We start from the raw sequence: 18,223 nt of genomic DNA, 5'->3' as shown, positions 1-18,223 counted from the left end.
TGCGAGGTTTCCTAATTCAACAAAATTCTATTAAGAGGAAGCAACAAAATGAAAAGAAGGAAAAAATTTTAGAAAAAATAAAAGAAGGAGAGAAGAAGTTGAGGTCCAAACCAAAGTCTCATGAGATTTTGAGAGAAATAAAGTTTCATCAGATGCAATACATGGAACTTATGAACCAACAAATAGAATGGAAGATAAAGCAAATGAGACAAAAAACTTTTGAATCAGCGGATAAATGTGGGAAACTTCTGTCATGGCAATTGAAAAAAAGGCAGAAAATGAACACGGTAACAAGTTTAGAAATGGATGGAAAGATTATCCACAAACCCAACGAGATCAACAATTGTTTTCAAAGCTTTTTTAAGAAATTGTACGCACAAGGGCCAACCAACGAGCAAGAAATAGAAGAATTCATTAGAAAATACGGTTTACCAAAAATCTCAGAACAAAGTAAAAGGATCTTAAACGAGGAAATAACAGAACAAGAAATAGAGGGTGCCATTCAAAATATGAAATTGGGAAAATCACCAGGACCAGATGGCCTGACGGCCAAATACTACAAAATGCTGAAAGAATGGCTGATACAACCATTGAAGGAAGTTTGCAATGAAATTTTAAAGGGGAAAAAGGCACCTGAATCGTGGAAAGAGGCTTTCATCTCACTTATACCGAAAACAGAGACTGAGAAGAACCAAGTTAAAAACTACCGCCCTATATCTTTACTCAATGTGGATTACAAAATTTTTGCAGACATTTTGGCAAAAAGATTGAAAAGAGTGTTGGCAGATGAGATTCATAAGGACCAAACAGGCTTTCTCCCAGGTAGACATATGTCAGACAATGTGAGGAACATTATAGACATTTTGGAGCTGCTGGACGTTGACATTAATAGGAAAGCAGTTTTGATTTTTGTGGACGCGGAGAAAGCCTTTGACAACATTTGTTGGACTTTTATGAAAAAGAATCTCCAAGGGATGGGGGTAGGACAAGGTTTTGAAAACGGTATAGGTGCAATATATTCTCAACAAAAGGCCAAATTAATTGTAAATAACGTGGTAACAGAAGAAATATCTATAGAAAAAGGTACACGACAGGGCTGCCCAATATCCCCTTTGCTTTTCATATCGGTCCTGGAGGTTTTGTTAAACATGATTAGAAAGGACCAGTTGGTTAAAGGAGTTCAGGTCGGAGTTAGACATTACAAATTAAGAGCATTTGCAGATGACCTAGTATTGACTTTGCAACAGCCAGACACTAGTACTAAAAGAGTATTAGAATTAATTGAAACATTTGGTCGAGTAGCAGGTTTTAAATTGAACAGACAAAAAACGAAAGTGTTGGAAAAAAATTTAACAATGGAAGAAAGAGAGAGTTTTCAGAATGAAACAGGTTTGGAAATTACAAAAAGGGTAAAATACCTGGGGGTAAACTTAACATCCAAGAATGTGAACTTATTTAAGGATAATTATGAAAAATGTTGGTCAGAAGTTAAAAAGGATTTGGAAATATGGTCAAGGCTGAAACTTTCCTTGTTAGGCCGAATAGCTACCATTAAGATGAATGTATTGCCTAGAATGCTGTTTTTATTCCAGACGTTGCAGATTGTGGACAAGATGGACTGTTTCAAGAAGTGGCAGAAAGACATATCAAAATTTGTCTGGCAGGGCAAAAAGCCCAGAATTAAATTTAAGATTTTAACTGATGCAAAGGATAGAGGGGGGTTTGCCCTGCCGGACTTAAGACTTTACTATGAATCAGCAGCTTTCTGCTGGTTGAAACACTGGCTACTTCTTGAGAATACTGACATTTTGGATCTGGAAGGGTATGACAATAGTTTTGGTTGGCATGCATATTTATGGTATGACAAGGTAAAGGTGTATAAAAGTTTTAAAAACCATATTGTAAGGAAAGCATTGTATAACGTTTGGATTAGATACAAAGACTTGTTGGAAAGTAAAACCCCTAGGTGGGTGTCACCAATGGAAGCTAGGGAAGTAAAAAAGCTTAATATGGATTCTAAATGGCCAAAATATCATGAGATCATAGATTATGATGGGGAAAGGGTGAAACTTCAGAGCTATGAGAAACTAAAACCTAAGGTTCGAGATTGGTTGCATTACTATCAGATAAATGAGACGTTTAAACAGGACAGGAAAATAGGATTTCAGAAAGAGAAGTCAAAATTAGAAACAGAATTGTTGGAACCCAATACTAAGAATTTATCAAGAATGTATAACTTGCTGTTAAAATGGAATACACAGGATGAAACGGTGAAATCTGCTATGATTAAATGGGCACAAGATATGGGTCATGATATTATGTTTGCTGACTGGGAACAGTTATGGACCACCGGTATTAAATTTACTGCATGTAATGCTTTAAAAGAAAATATTATGAAAATGATCTACCGGTGGTACATGACCCCAGTCAAGCTAGCAAAAATTTATCATTTGCCTAATAATAAGTGTTGGAAATGTAATGAGACTGAAGGCACTTTCTACCACCTTTGGTGGACCTGCCCAAAGGTTAAAGCTTTCTGGGAAATGATCTATAATGAAATTAAGAAGGTCCTTAAGTGGACTTTTCCTAAGAAACCAGAGGCTTTCCTCTTGGGTATGGTGGGCCAAGTGGTGTTAAGGAAGGATAGGACTTTCTTTATGTATGCCACTACAGCAGCAAGAATTCTACTGGCAAAGTATTGGAAGACGCAAGAACTACCTACTCTGGAAGAATGGCAAACAAAGGTGATTGACTTTATGGGACTGGCTGAGATGACGGGCAGAATCCGGGACCAGGGGAAAGAGACAGTGGAAGAGGACTGGAAGAATTTCAAAATATATCTTAAAAATAACTGTAAAATTGAGGAATGTTAAGATGTCAGGGGGTAAGAAGTAAAGAATTGCAGCAGTAAACAAAAAAAAAAAAACTTAAGAAATATTTACGAAAAGGAACTAAGACAATGGACTTAAGGGTTGCTAAAGAATTTTTAAACAAGGATGCAGGGATGGGGAGGTATGGGGAAGTCAAAGAAAAAAGGCTATGAACCGATGAGTATGAAGTTATATTGTGTTACACTGTTCTTTATTTTATGTGTGGAAAATTAATAAAAATTATTATAAAAAAAAAAAAAAAAAACATTTGCACCATGCCAGCCTCCCACCACTTTGCTCCTCCCAGTTAGAAGCTATAACTCAGCTGTTGGGAAGTCAGGTAAGCACTATGCTATCCACTACTGACATCTCGGGTTTCAATGCATGGAGAAGTGGAGGCAAATTTGGATGCAGCATTCACCTCATAAAAATCACTGTTGTGCTGTTGTTTTTTAAGTGAGTGTATCATGTGAAAAATATATGAGGCAATTTCAGTCTCTCTACCACCCCTTTGCCTCCTGGCAATTTCCCCCCTAAGAATGTCAGGGCTTACTCATCATCCTCTGCTGCCTGCCTTGAACAATGGCCCCATTTTCGCCTCTGACTTATTCTGAGTCAGAGCAAATGCATTGTTTCCATACAAAGGTTGATGCTCTAAAAGTAACAATGGTTATCAAGCAGAACCATCAACATCTATTCCAGCAGAATAACTTTAATGAGGAAGGTTGCCTGCTCTTCATCAACCCCCACAGAAAAGAGAATTCATTGCAACAGCAAAGGGAAACAATTTAGAATTCACTAAACAATTAAAAACAATATTCAGGAACTTTGGCATACAAAAAAATTAGGGGTGGGATTAATTCTGAAATGGTATGTTGTATGATCTTGAGGACTAGGACATTAAGGGTTTAAGATCAGCCCCACTGAGATTTAACATGGTGGGATTTACTTTTGAGTAAACATGCTCAGGTTTGGGCTGTTTGCTCCCAGTATGAATGTGATCTGCTTTTGTCAAATGTTGCTTATTTACAGTAGTCCCCACTGCATGCACTGGGGGGAAAACTGTGCATTATTCTTGAATATCTGTTTATCAAAATTATATCCTACTCTTCTGCCAAAGAAATCAGGCCAGCTTACACATCCAGGGCCAGACCTTTAACTCCAGCAAAAGAACTGCATTGTTGGTGTGCCATTCAGATAATTCTCTGGACCCTTTCCTAAGTTATTCTGTCAGTCTCTAATATGGCACTCATTCCCTGAGGAATAGGTAGGAGCATGTGAAAAAGGCACGGAGTTTATTTGGAATGCAAAATCAGTCACCAAAGCCTTTTGTTCTCCTTGATTTGAGGCAGGAGCTGCATAATGTATTAGATTTATGCACTACAACAACACTTTTGGCTACGAGATATCAGAGGTTCAGATTAGGTGTAGATAATTAAACTGAGTTGTTTTAGAGTGTTAATGTCCCCTGGGTATCACCTGCCTGGGTTTTAATTACTACGTAAGGGCAGCACTTAAAAAACACACCACATCTGAGAGGTTTTGCGTAAGCTAAAACTGCACACCTACTGAACGCTTGGACTCCTCAAGTCTGTAGGTGCCATGCCTCCCCCCCCCACTTGAAAGTATGGTACAGTCTGCCAAAAATAAGAGTATTGTGCCGAAAAGCACAGTATTTTATCATAAAAGATTTTTTTTCCAAAAAACGAGACAAACTGAGCCGTTATTTAGTTATTAGGGAAGGAATGGAATGAGATTAAAGGCTCAATTCTATGACCCGCTCTTAGCACTTACATGTTTAGGAGTGCGCCTGCTGTGTTGGAACGATCTCATGTGTTGGCATTGTGCTGGTACAATAAGCCATGCCAGGACGTCACACTGGTGCAACAGTGTGGCTCAGAGCTCCCGTGCCACCACCGTTGGAGTGGCATTGTGCAATGCTCTTAACGTGGCAATTAATTGGATGGAAAGGAAATTGAGGACAGATGAACGAAAGTGCTTCTGCACACAGTGCTGTGGAATTTGCTCCTACAAGAGACAGCAATGGCGGTAAACTTGGATGGCTTTAAAAGAAGATTAGACAAATCTGTGGAGGGTAAGGCTATGGAGTGGCTACTAACGGCTGTGTTTTACACCCCTGGTTTTCAACATCACTATATATTGCTGATATATCATTATGTCTGAAATAAGGATGGAACTATGTAGAGGTGAACAGTAGGACTGAATGATGTCTGATTTTTGACTTCATGATATATCACCTGCTGAACATCACAATATACTGATATATCACAATGTCTGAAATAAAGATGGAGCTATGTACTGTAGAGGCATTGGCTGGCTTCAGGTTTTTCCTCACATTGTTATTTGTGCATAGCACACACGTAAGCACACATCATGACTCACAACATATTGCCAGGTCAAAAATGATGAAACCAATATCATGAAATGGACTTGAAAGCAGTTCTACACAGATATGAAAAATGCTATAAAAAGAATGCTATAAAAAATATAGCTCCCAATGCAATTTAGCAGCCGTGCAGTTAGATGTTTTCTTGCTTGCTTACTTTCCAAACCCCTTGGTCCCTTGGAAACAAGATAATCTGAATAGTTTGTCACTAGAAGATTAATCGTAAAGAACCCTAACATGGCTCATGCCAAATCACAATTCGTTCTCATGGCAAACCGTTCAGGCAGTGTGTGTTAGATTTGCAAAGTGCAGCCATACCCAGTGCACAGTTTGAAGGTGCACAATGTGACAACTTCCTAAGTATTGGCTTCATTTGGTGATCGAGTTTTTAAGCTTCTTGGAAATTCTCTATTCAAGAAGTTTAAATTCCAATAAATACCCCGATGCGCTAAGAGTCGGTAGTCCAGTGCAAACAGGATTTTTCTGGATTCAGACTTTGACTGAGAAGCTTCTTCTCTTTCCCTTTTCATGGCCACTGCTTCTGTAATAATGTTCTCTGACGGCAACCTGGTAACTTCCACTCAGAAGTGGCCCAAGCAATTTCATACGTGATGGGAATAATCCAAATGGCACCTCCATGGTGGTTAATAATATGATAACAACATGTGGTAATAATTAATTAATTGGGAAACATTAGGAAGAACTTCCTGACAGTAAGAGCTGTTTGACAGTGGAATTTGCTGCCAAGGAGTGTGGTGGAGTCTCCTTCTTTGGAGGTCTTTAAGCAGAGGCTTGACAACCATATGTCAGGAGTGCTCTGATGGTGTTTCCTGCTTGGCAGGGGGTTGGACTCGATGGCCCTTGTGGTCTCTTCCAACTCTATGATTCTATGATTCTATGGACATTTGCCACCATTTAATGGTACCCCCAAAACCCCACTGTGTGTTGAGATTGGGTACTTCATCTTGCCTAATGGTAGGGTTGGTCCTGCTTCCATCTTTGGCATTCTGCTAGCCTACCAATAGTTTCTTCCATGCCATCGTTTGGAAATAATGTTACATAAAGGTAAAGGTAAAGGTACCCCTGCCCGTACGGGCCAGTCTTGCCAGACTCTAGGGTTGTGCGCTCATTTCACTCTATAGGCCGGGAGCCAGCGCTGTCCGCAGACACTTCCGGGTCACGTGGCCAGCGTGACAAGCTGCATCTGGCGAGCCAGCGCAGCACACGGAACGCCGTTTACCTTCCCGCTGGTAAGCGGTCCCTATTTATCTACTTGCACCCGGGGGTGCTTTCGAACTGCTAGGTTGGCAGGCACTGGGACCGAACGACGGGAGCGCACCCCGCCGTGGGGATTCAAACCGCCGACCATGCGATCAGCAAGTCCTAGGTGCTGAGGTTTTACCCACAGCGCCACCCGCTATGGGTAAACTATGGGTAGACTATGTTACATAGTCCATGTCTATGTAGGGAAGGATTTATGTTGTGCTCTGTTAATATACTATATTTGCATTTCTGTCACCTTAAATTTTAACTTTAAGGCTAATAGGTTTCCAGTGGATGATTTCCAGGTTATTGTCATACCCAAACAGTAGTTCCATTTTGTTCAGTATAATCAGGCATCTCAGATCCATTTTTCAAAACCGGTATTGTTGCAGTGTTTCTATTTCCTATCCTTTACTTTTGTTCTGTTTTGTTCCCTCATCAGGATCCTTTCCTAAGTAAAGATCAAGCTAGAGGGGCTTACCAACCCTACGAACTTGGAGAACAATTGGGAATTTGGGTGAAAAATTCAGATGGAGTGACTCCAGCTGTTGGGCAGGTAGGTATCTACGGGGCAATCCTTTGGATTGGATAAGATTGTTGTTGTTGTGGAAGAGTTTACATTGCTGTAACACAGAGTTTCCCAAACTTGGGTCTCAAAGTGTTTTTTTTGGACTACAATTCCCATCATCCCTGACTACTGCTCCTGCTAGCTAGGGCTGATGGGAGTTATAGTCCCAAAACAGCTGGGAAACCCTGCTGTATCATGTTGATCTTTATGTTCTCATGGCAGCAACGTCCAATCATAGTAACAGTAAGGGAAGAGAGAGCAACACCCATTCTCACAATACCATTGCCACACACTAATTATGACACTGCTCTTGATGATTTCATATGAACATAGGACATCAAGTCAAACATTGGTCCATCTAACCTAGTATTGTTGACTGGCAGCAGCCCTCCACAATCAATTGGACATAAGCAGTAGTATTCCAAGAAGAAGTATTTCCTTACCTTCTGCCTTGCAGGACATCTTTGGGAGAAGAAAAGTCTAAAGAGTAAACCCTACACAAATCTGGAGTAGAGGTCCGAAATCCCTGGCACCTTGTACGCCTCCTTCCGGCAACTCCTGCACCCAAGCTGGGGCCAAATGTATTGCTCTGCTTTCCTCTGGACCACATCAGTGAGGCCAAGAGGGAAGCAAAAACAACATGGGAGGCAGCAGTTTCGAGTTACCTGTCCCAGCAGCCACAGCAGGTGCTGTGATTCTCCAGCGGTTTTACTTCACCCTTGGAGGCACACTCCATTGTCTCCCAAGACAGACAGATGCCAACAAGTGGTACAGCCTGAGCTTGCATCCCACGCAATCTCTGAAATTTTCCATGTCCATTAACAGGACTGAAATGTTCTTATCTTAATATATTTCATTCTCACTTCCAGGCCTTGGCTCCAGGAAATTCAGTGTACCCTGACTACTTCAACCCCAAAACAGCTGACTGGTGGACCCAGATGTGTGTTCAGTTCCATAATGTCCTTCCTTATGATGGTATTTGGCTTGTACGTTTGATAATATTTCCCTTTATATTTTATCTCTCTTCCCCCACCCAAAGTATACCATAAAACCTAACCTGTTTCTTGTTTTTTATTTGGTTAGGATATGAATGAACCCTCAAATTTTCTCAATGGCCAGATCCCAGGCTGTGCTCACAACAACCTCAACTACCCACCTTACATTCCCAGTAAGTGACTTCTGAAAAACAAATATCCTTTGCCTGATTCCTATAGCCACTTACAGCATCAATGTTTCTAAAAGTTTAGTAGACAATTATTTAAAAAAAAAAAAACCAGAATCAGTCCTTCTAGGACATCCCTGGTATTTCACTATTGATCTTGAGATATATAGAACTCAAGGCTTGATTGTCCCTAAGGGAGAAGATAAAAAGGGGCTTGTATAAGCGATACAGTTGTTAACGATTCTGTCATTAAGTTCTCTTCCAATGTAGCTACAGTCTCTATCATGATGTTGTTAATCACATTTGTCTCTTGGCATTGTACTACATTGTGGGTGAATCCATGATGCCCTCTGTGGAGAAAATGTGTGGAATTACCCTTCAAAAATTCAGGGCCTGTACAGGACCGACAGGGAAATGGCTACTTGTGTTGGACAGTGCCCCTGAAAAACACCTAAGCCCAAGGATGGGGATGAGCCCCAGCCAGCATGACCAAAGGCCATGGATGACGAAAGCTGTAGTCCAGTAACATTTGGAGAGCATAAGCTCTCCTCCTCTTCGTCACTTTTTCCTCTTCTCCCATCTTTGTGACAACAACTGTTTCAGCAGAATGAAGAGTGTTGACGGGTGGAGTGGAGTTGCGGGGCAGTAGCAGGCTCATAGAGTTCGCTTGCATTCTTTATAACTACCTCTCCAATCCAATGGTGTCAGGACCAACCAGGGTTAGAAATAGATGTCCATTGGCTCTGATGTGGTGAGATACCAGAGCTGCTTTGGGAGCAGTTTCCCCAGGCTCTGAATTGGCTTTGTTCACTCAGGCTGACCATTGAATCAGGCTGTGCTGGTCCCGGGGGGAGGGGGGGTACCGTGAGGCGTGGTCAGAGTCCAGTCCTGGGCCAAGGGTCTGGAGACTGTCCACCAAGGGCGAAGCGGGGTCCAAAGCAGGTAGCCGGGTGTGATCAGGAACTCCGGGAAAAACAGGTCTGGGTGCTGGCAGTAACAGGTCTTCAACATCGAGAAGAGTCGGTGGAAAAAGTTTAAAGATTATCTACGGAAATATTGTAAAATTAATGAATGTTAGAAAAAAAGTGGAATGAAGCTATATGGCTTTGGCAGAAATGTTAGAAGGAACTAGGTATAGATAGATTGTTAATGCATTAAAAGGGAAAAAACTAGGTTACAATATGTTAAAATTAACTTTAAGATAGAAAATAGATGAAGATGGAAAGGACTTGCTGAAATAGTTAATTGAAGTGGAATACAAAAAGGGAGGCGTTGAGGAAGTCAATGAAACAAGTGTATGAAAGTTAAGATTTGAAAATATTGGAAGTGTTTTTAATTGCTCTTGTTTTGTTTTGTTAATTTAATGTTTTATGTAGTGTTTTTGTTTTTGTTTCTGTCTTTGTATGTTCAATTTTTCTTTTTTCTTTTTGTAATTTCCAAAATCTTAATAAATATTATTTAAAAAAAACAACAACAGGTCTTCAACATCGTTGCTCCCGCAACCTGGGACCGGGCTGACTGGCCTTTATCTTCTCTGAGGCCAGGGGCGGCCCCGGCCCACAGGTGACCTGCCTCTCCTGGCCTTAAGATGAGCACTGCTCCTGAGAGAACCCAGTTCCCTCCGCCTCTCTGCCCTGAGCCTCTGCAGCTCAGGAGAGGCTGGAGGGTTACTGGACCCAGGGGGAGCTCACCTTCCCCTGACAGGGCTGGGAGAGGTGCACCTGTAGGCAATGGGTCCTCAATCACCTCTGGAGCCAGAGTGGATTCATCTGGTGTCTGCTCCTGAGGATCCGGCACAGGTGCAGGCCCTTCAGATTCAAGCCCCTGCCCCGGCTCAGCCGGCCCTGGAGGCGGAGACTCCTGTGCAGGCTGGGACTCCTCAGGTTCAGATTCTGAATCAGATTCCCAGGCCATCACACAGGCTCTGAATTGGCTTTGTCCACTCAGGCTGACCACTGAATCCTCATACCCAGGTTAGTCTATAAAGGGCCTCCTGTTTGGGGTGGGATTTGAACAAAAGGTCTTCCTGACGCTTCAGAAAAGTTGCTTGTTCCTTAGCTCTGTCTCCTAGCTTTTTCTGGCCCTCTGCCACAACTGGCTCCAGGTTCTTCGCTCCCCTCTGACAGCTACCTACAATTGAGCACTGACAGATGGGTGAAACACAGAGAAAGTGAAATGCTTTTTAAGTCTTATTGATTTCACTCACCCTAATTGTGTTTCTAGAAACCACATAAATCACGAAGAGCAAGAATATGAGAACACTGGTATTCAAAATTCCAGGCATGACTGTGGATCTGAACATTACAATGCCTTGCTTATTGCAAGGATAGACAACCTGGTGCACTCCAAGTGTTCTTAACTGCAGCATCTATCATCCCTACTGGATGGAGCTGAGGGGAGCTGTGGTCCAGAACATCTGGAGGACACCTTCTTTATTGATTTTGACAGTTGCTCAATATTTTACATTCAGTGTCAGCTGGAAGAGGCAATGGTACATGTACTTATTTGAGAGAGGAATCATGTCTATCCTAGTAACCTGGGTGCAGAGTTCAGTGTCCCTATGCAGGCTGCAGTATTCTCTCTATATGAAAGAATTTGGAAGGTTAAAACCCTGTTCTGGGAAGCCCAAAGCCCTACAGCTCCTGTCATCCATCCAGCAATTAGCCTGGTCAACATCCTTCTAACAAACCCTGGCTGTTTTCAGGAGCCTAATTGGCAGCAAGCAGTTGATATCTATTATGTGCTGCTGACAATGAAATATCAGGGGGGGAATCCAAAACGCAAAACATCATTATGGAACTGCCTGTCACTGAAGGCTTAGTTGTGGTGAACTGTGAGTGAGGAATCTCTTCCCTTTATTTGAGGAAGGGAGCCAAATTCATGGCTGGGAATTTTATTCTGATAATATTCTCAGCCATGAATTTTGCCACAGTGAATAGTATTGAAAAAATTGGACAGTTTGTGGAAATAGTGATTTATGTGATTACTGTGGGACAAGTTCGTGTACAACAAAAAGAACCTAGTTCCTAGTTTATACTCTAATGCAACTACATCCTGCATGCCTTATTGTTCCACAGCCGGACAGCAGGAATAATCATGGGAATAAATGTAATTATCGGTGGATGTATAAAACAACCCAACAAAAACTTTCAAGTTTATTTCTTATGAATCAACTTTACTTTTAAAAAATGACTGTGAATGTGAAGGGACTTGTTACTCAATAATAATTCTTAATATTTTGTATTCCACTTCCAGGAATTTCTGATTCTTCTCTGTTTCAAAGCACACTGTGTCCAGATTCTAAAACTTTTCTGGGAGATCTTTATGACACACATTCCCTCTTTGGGTGGTCTGAAGCCCCACCTACATTCCAGTAAGTTCTCTGAATGTCTTCCACTAAACACTCTGAAATTTTTTTAAAGATACGTTACGTAGTTTTCATTTAAGTTTTTTTGTTCAGGAAGAATTGGTACCACCTGGAAACTTGAAATGGGCTGTACTTAGGATCTCATGTTGCAAATGCAGCGGGTGGACTTGAGAGCAGGGCAAACCACTCCCAGTCCGTATAAAATGGGCTGCCTGGGTACTTTATGTACTTCAGTATAATTTACTTCGGTATAAAGTAATTTTATATATTCTTGCAGAAACTATTGCCAAAGTTATTCCAGTAGTGGTAGTTAGGAGGGAATTTATCACAAATTGGCTAGATAAGTGCTGTCAGTGCCAAGGATTTCAGGCGCATGTTTTCAAGGATGAAAGTAAAAGATGAGAGGGAGATGCAGCGGTGTGGTGGAAATTAATTCAGAAAATGGCTAGTAAGGAAAGTGTTTTACCCACACCCACCCACACCATACCACTGCTCTAAGCCATACTCTCCATTTTTATAAAATTGCTATCAAGGCTTCCTTCCACACATTTGCACTTATTGTATTGCCTGCCCTAGTTCATTTGGGAGATTGCAGGGTCTAGCTATTGCCTTGCATGAACTGTGGGTACACTCTGGACCCCATACCCGAGGCTACCTGAAATTGCGAGGAAGATCAGTAGAGAGCCAGTGTAGTATAGTATCAGAGGGGATCCGGGTTAAGTTTCAAGAGTCAGCCATGGGAAGAATGACATACACTGCACTGAGCTTCCTGGAGGAATGCCAGGTTGCAAATGTGTAGTGAATGGCAAACTGTTTTTAGGAAATCTTATCTACAATTACAGATCATTTCACTCAGGAACTGCTAACGAGCTTCCACAGAACACTACAGTTCCCTGGAAAATAGTTTGAAAACCTTACGACCTTAAAAAAAAAAAAAAGAAAACCTCTGTTAAGCAAGTGTTTCTCCATGAGTTTCTGCAAAAGTTTTAAAAAAATCATAGGAAGTGATTGCATGGTTGCAAATTTGAGCTGGTTCTCAATTGAGGCTATAAAAAGCACCAGAGATTGCCTAAATCAGGCTTCTGCAACCTAAGATCCTGCCTGTATTTTGGACTTTTAAGTTTCAGCCGTTTTAGGAAAGGCTAGTCTAAATTACCATTTTACACTGGACCGTATGAGGCAGTGGAATGTCTGTTGCTATTATTGCTATTGTAAACCACTTATTAAGGGAGGTGGGTGGTGCTGTGGGTTAAACCACAGAGCCTAGGACTTGCCGATCAGAAGGTCGGCGGTTCGAATCCCCGTGACGGGGTGAGCTCCCGTTGCTCGGTCCCTGCTCCTGCCAACCTAGCAGTTCGAAAGCACATCAAAGTGCAAGTAGATAAATAGGTACCGCTCCGGCGGGAAGGTAACCGGCATTTCCGTGCGCTGCTCTGGTTTGCCAGAAGCGGCTTAGTCATGCTGGCCACATGACCTGAAAGCTGTATGCCGGCTCCCTCGGCCAGTAAAGCAAGATAAGCGCGTCAATCCCAGAGTCAGCCACGACTGGACCTAATGGTCAGGGGTCCCTTTACCTTTACCTTTACACCACTTATTGCAAACTTTTTTATAAATAGTAAGTGGTCCAGAAGTTGACTAAATAAATAAATAAATAAATAAATGTTCTTTGAGCAAAGTGCCATACAAACGTTCCCAATTTCATATGATGAGTCCATGACAGAGGTGGGATTGAAACACAAGTTGCTGGCGAGCCTTAAAGCAAGCAAGCAAGCACATTTTTTGCAGAGCAGGGGATGCTTGGTGCTGCTGTAGATTAAAGGCACCTGTTGCTCTGAAACTAGAGTGGTTGAAAAAGGGAAGCTAGACTCTTTTAAGGTCTGGAAAAAAGGAGAAAACCACACAGAAGCATCATGCTGTTTTCAATACAAAATTGAAACTGGATAAAGTAACTTTAAGCTACATTATGAGAAGAATGAACCCAGAGGGGCTTACGCTATGACTCTTCAGTTCCTGTTATTGAACGTCCACCTACCCCAGAGAGATTTAAAAGAGGCTATAGGTGAGCAGTCTCTATAACGAATAGAGTAGGAATCAACTGGAGTTCATTGTAACAAAGAGCATTCAGAGCCAAATCAGGACTCTCCCCTCTTTTCATATAATGGCTAACTAAGGGCTTTATAGCATCAGAAGATTCCTGGGGATGAGCCCGGCTCCACTTTTGAATTATTCCCCAGGGGTTTGTAACCAACCATTTTACTTACCAGGAGGAAGTCTGATTTAAACTGCGCACCCGCTGTGTCTGTTGTACAGAACTAAGCCAGCAACTAAAGGTCAATTTTGACCTTCTCTCCTGTGTGTGTCATTTCAGCTCCACACAAAACATACTATACAAAAGCATCTCTCGGTGATCCTCTTGCCCCTCGGGGGCAGAACAGTTGCACTCATATGCAAATGCTTTATTTGGCTAAACAAATAAAAGGTTGGAAGACAGAAAGGTGTTCAAAAATGAATCTAAAAGTCGAAGCCAATGGTGTATGGTAATAGAATTTGGCAGCATGTGTTCCAAGTAGGAAGTAAAATTCTTTAAACAAACTTGCCACAAAGATGGGTGTAGGTGTATATATAAACAGTATATATGTATATATGCATTACATACCGTATTTTTCCGTGTATAAGACTATATTTTTTCCTAAATTTTTGAAGTTTAAAATAAGGGGTTTTCTTATACACGGATAGAGCATAGTGCATTGTCTTAATTTTGGGTTAAAAAAAATAGGGGTCGTCTTATACATGGGGGGCATCTTATACATGGAAAAATACGGTACATATTATACACAGAATATACACATGCAACTGGAATACATATGCAGACACCTTATTCTGTGGCAAGACCAAGTCTAATCATCATTATTCTCCTGCCCCCTTCAGAGTGTCTAAGAATCTAGTTTAAATACAAGATTAATAGGTTATCAGCAATAGTACATGAACCCTCCTTTGCCCCCTCTAGTAACATTTCAAGGAACTGGAAAGAGTCAGTGACACATTAACTTCTCATGCCAAGATCCAAGTAACTTAACAATGCTACTCAGTGCAATGACCTGAAACCTAGGTTCCTGGCATTAAGCCTCTACACTTTGTACCACACTCGCTCCTTAATGTTGGGACAGTTGTCAAAACTCATGTGCAACATCAGTGTTGCCCAAATTTGTGTGCAGAATCCATGCTCTCCAGCTTTCATCCTTTGGATAGGAGGAGGGATTTTGGCAGGCAGCGCATTTCTCACCTTACAGGGTGACTTGCTGCACCGACCAAAATTCCTTCTTCCATACAAGTATTAAAGGTGAAAGAGTCTTCCTCTCACATGCAGCTGGTCACTTTCCCCAGATTTCATGCTCCCCAAAACCACAAAGAATCATTGTGGAGTCAACATGACATTAACGACACTGTGCCTTCATTCCCCTTGGCCCTGTTTAATTATTATTAATTACTGATCAGTACCTGCTTCCAGGCAATAAGGCACTGTGTTGGGAAGCACAGAGTGCTCACGTGTTGCAAATAATGATAAAGATTTATCATGTGTAAATCCTTTCCATGTTGCAATTTTGGGAAACGGCAAAAGATGTGGCAATAGACACTCTCTTAGATGGCTTTTGTTAAGAAGGTTCGTGGGTGGCGCTGTGGTCTAAACCACCGAGCCTCTTGGGCTTGCCGATTGGAAGGTCGGCAGTTTGAATCCCTGCATCGGAGAGAGCTCCAGTTGCTCTGTCCCAGCTCCTGCCAACCTAGCAGTTCAAAAGCACACCAGTGCAAGTAGATAAATAGGTACCGCTGCAGCGGGAAGGTAAACGGCGTTTCCACGCGCTCTGGCTTCTGTCACGGTGTCCTGTGGCACCTGAAGCGGTTTAGTCATGCTGGCCACATGACCTGGAAAGCTGTCTGTGGACAAACGCCGGCTCACTCAGCCTGAAAGTGAGATGAGCGCCACAACCCCATAGTCACCTTTGACTGGACTTAACCATCTAAGGGTCTTTTTTACCTTTTTTGTTAAAACTAAGGCTGTGTAGATATAATATACATTTAAAGCACATTCAAAACACATTGCCAAGAATTCTTTGGGAGCAAGAATGTGCCTAAAATGAAAGTCATAGTGTGTTGCACTGCCATATATACATGGAGGAGAGTTCTATCAATAGCTGCTTATGATAGGTATATGCAGATTTCAGGGTAAGAGGCAGTAGTTCCCTGAGAACCACTTGCTGTGGAGCAATGTGAGAAGGTATTGGCTTAGGCATTGGACAACAGCAAATTTGACTCCACCCACTCAGAGAGGGGTGAGTCTGACGAGGGGTTAACTACCAGTAGGAGGAGCCTGTTAATGCAAATACAACTATAAGCTCTCCCCTGATGTCATCGAGGCTTGTGCCATGGCCCCCCGCCACACAGGGCATTGGACAGGATCCACGACCGCCGGATTCCTTTAACGGAATACCCATAAGTGAAGGGGTAGGCGATGGCCACACCTTGCCCTTCCATACACCGACAGCACATTCCAATGCCTAACCGCCAAATACCGAGAAAGTTGTGACGATTGCTACGAGGTAGGTGAAAAAAACCAAGAGGCCGGTGCCAATTTGCCAATTGGAAAAAACTCCTACCAGGCCCCCTGGGCAACCAGGGCGACCAACCATGTGTCCATAGCAAGATCAAGCGAGCAGCTATGCACTAAAGGGAGTGGTGGGTGGGTGACTCATGGAAATCAGCAGCACAATGGCGGGGAGAGCTGGCGCGGCCGCATTTGAGTGGCTAGACCACGCCCCCACTGTGTCACCCGATTGGGTGCCCAACTGGGAGGCGTGGCGCGCCAGCGGTGATGTGAGGGCAGGGGGCAGAACGCCCCCTGCGTGACGCGGGAATTGGCTCCCACTCACAATCCCTCCCCTCCGGAAGGAGGAGAGGCTTTGGTGTGGAGCAATTGCTTGTTGGCATTTGGTTGGCCTGTTGGAAGCAGGATGTTGAATTTGAATAGGGATAAGGGAACTACAACTCCCATTTGCCCCAACCAGCATGGCCAACTCAGGGCACTGTAGCCCCACAACACCTGGAGGACCACAAGTTCCCCATCTTGTTCTTAAGCTCACACAAAATTCTGCTTCCGATATCAGGTAAGCAATACATGTAGATCAGTAGAGAAAAATATGCATCAGTGTTAATCACTGATCCACATCTGTTCAAGCAGCTGGTGCAGTTACTTCACAATCTAACCTCCAGCCATGTTTACCGTTAATTAAACCCACCATTGGAAGTTCTTTGCTAGCATGGTAGTGGTAGATTGAACTGCAAGCAGTGTTTACTGTGGTGATTTCAGAAGGTGCCAACCTCCACATGGATCCATTCAGTAAACACTTGGTTGAAAGGCTTGGCTGTAAACGGGAGCGTGATCCAGTCAGGATTAGAGGCAGTTGAAGTCAGTAAGAATGAAACCTGAATGAAACCTGACATATGTAGCAAGCTGGTGTGATACATTGCTGTGAATGTCAGGACTTGGGAGCTAGCTAGTCTGCATGGTTGGGAATGAGGGGCAACAAGAGATGGGAAGAGGGAAGCCTTTCTGGCAGTAGTAACAACGTCAGGGTTAAATTTAATCCATTCACAAGGTGTCCAAGTGTATAATATAGTTAGGATGTTGTCTCCTGCCTGAAAGCTGTGCTGCCACAATATTTTATACAAGTTCCAGTTTGGTTATGTAGATGCAAGAGTTCATGAATAGACACCACTGGAGTAGAATGAATCTAATCATGGATATAAATGACTGATGCTCACTAGCTGGCAGTTTTAAAAAGCTTGAAGCAACCAGCTGCCCAAATCCTCCTGGAAATTCAATAGAAGTTGGGTTTCTGCAATCTTCTACATTCTGAAAACTCCTTTGTTAGTTATTAATACAGGATATTCTGTTAAATAAAATGACGTCTAAAAGCGAAAGCACATTTCAACGCATAGAGAGGGTTGGCCAGTTTGTTTTCTTGTTCAGCAAGCAATAGCCCCCAAGTTACTTGATCTTTTTTTGCGACTGTGAGATACTATATACTCTTTGAAGTTCAAAAGAGAAGGGAAGCATTCATCTGGGAAAGAAGCCTTTATCGAGAAATTACTATGTCGCGCCAAGATAGGAAATCCAACGTCAAATAAGGATTCCATTAGAAATAGCTGCAGACATTTCAAAGTTGCATTTGAAGTTTTGCCTCTGCTCTGGTTTTATTTTTGACTTCCAAGCTAAAGGAAAATGAATTCCCAGGGCTTTGCTGATGTGGGTGCATTTTTCATTCTCAGGGCCATCAAGGAAGCCACAGGAAAGAGGCCATTTGTGTTGAGTCGCTCTACATTTGTTGGAAACGGGAAATATACAGCCCACTGGCTAGGGGACAACCATGCTCTCTGGGAAGATATGCACACATCGATAATTGGAATTTTGGAGTTTAATCTTTTTGGAATTCCACAAGTAAGTGGTTTTGAAGGCATGTTAGGCAACCATTTGCATACAACGTTGTACCATTTCAAAATGGCCTCAAAAGTTGGCAATAGCAACAGA

The 18,223-nt window shown here is 42.4% G+C and overlaps 1 protein-coding gene across 2 annotated transcripts in view; it reads left to right on the top strand.

The window, feature by feature from the left end:
- The window catches only part of LOC307225864 (sucrase-isomaltase, intestinal-like), a 104,706-nt gene that overhangs the window by 55,201 nt on the left and 31,282 nt on the right, over positions 1 to 18,223 (top strand). For both annotated transcript variants that reach the window (XM_079994159.1, XM_079994158.1), the window contains exons 10-14: positions 6,983 to 7,096; positions 7,978 to 8,094; positions 8,192 to 8,276; positions 11,526 to 11,643; positions 17,965 to 18,133. In XM_079994159.1, the coding sequence (XP_079850285.1) occupies positions 6,983 to 7,096; positions 7,978 to 8,094; positions 8,192 to 8,276; positions 11,526 to 11,643; positions 17,965 to 18,133 (603 nt within the window). The remainder of the gene's footprint in view (positions 1 to 6,982; positions 7,097 to 7,977; positions 8,095 to 8,191; positions 8,277 to 11,525; positions 11,644 to 17,964; positions 18,134 to 18,223) is intronic.

Source organism: Podarcis cretensis (genome assembly GCF_951804945.1).
Source record: "Podarcis cretensis genome assembly, chromosome: 10".
Lineage (NCBI taxonomy): Eukaryota > Metazoa > Chordata > Lepidosauria > Squamata > Lacertidae > Podarcis > Podarcis cretensis.
This window is presented reverse-complemented; position numbering and strand designations above follow the sequence as displayed.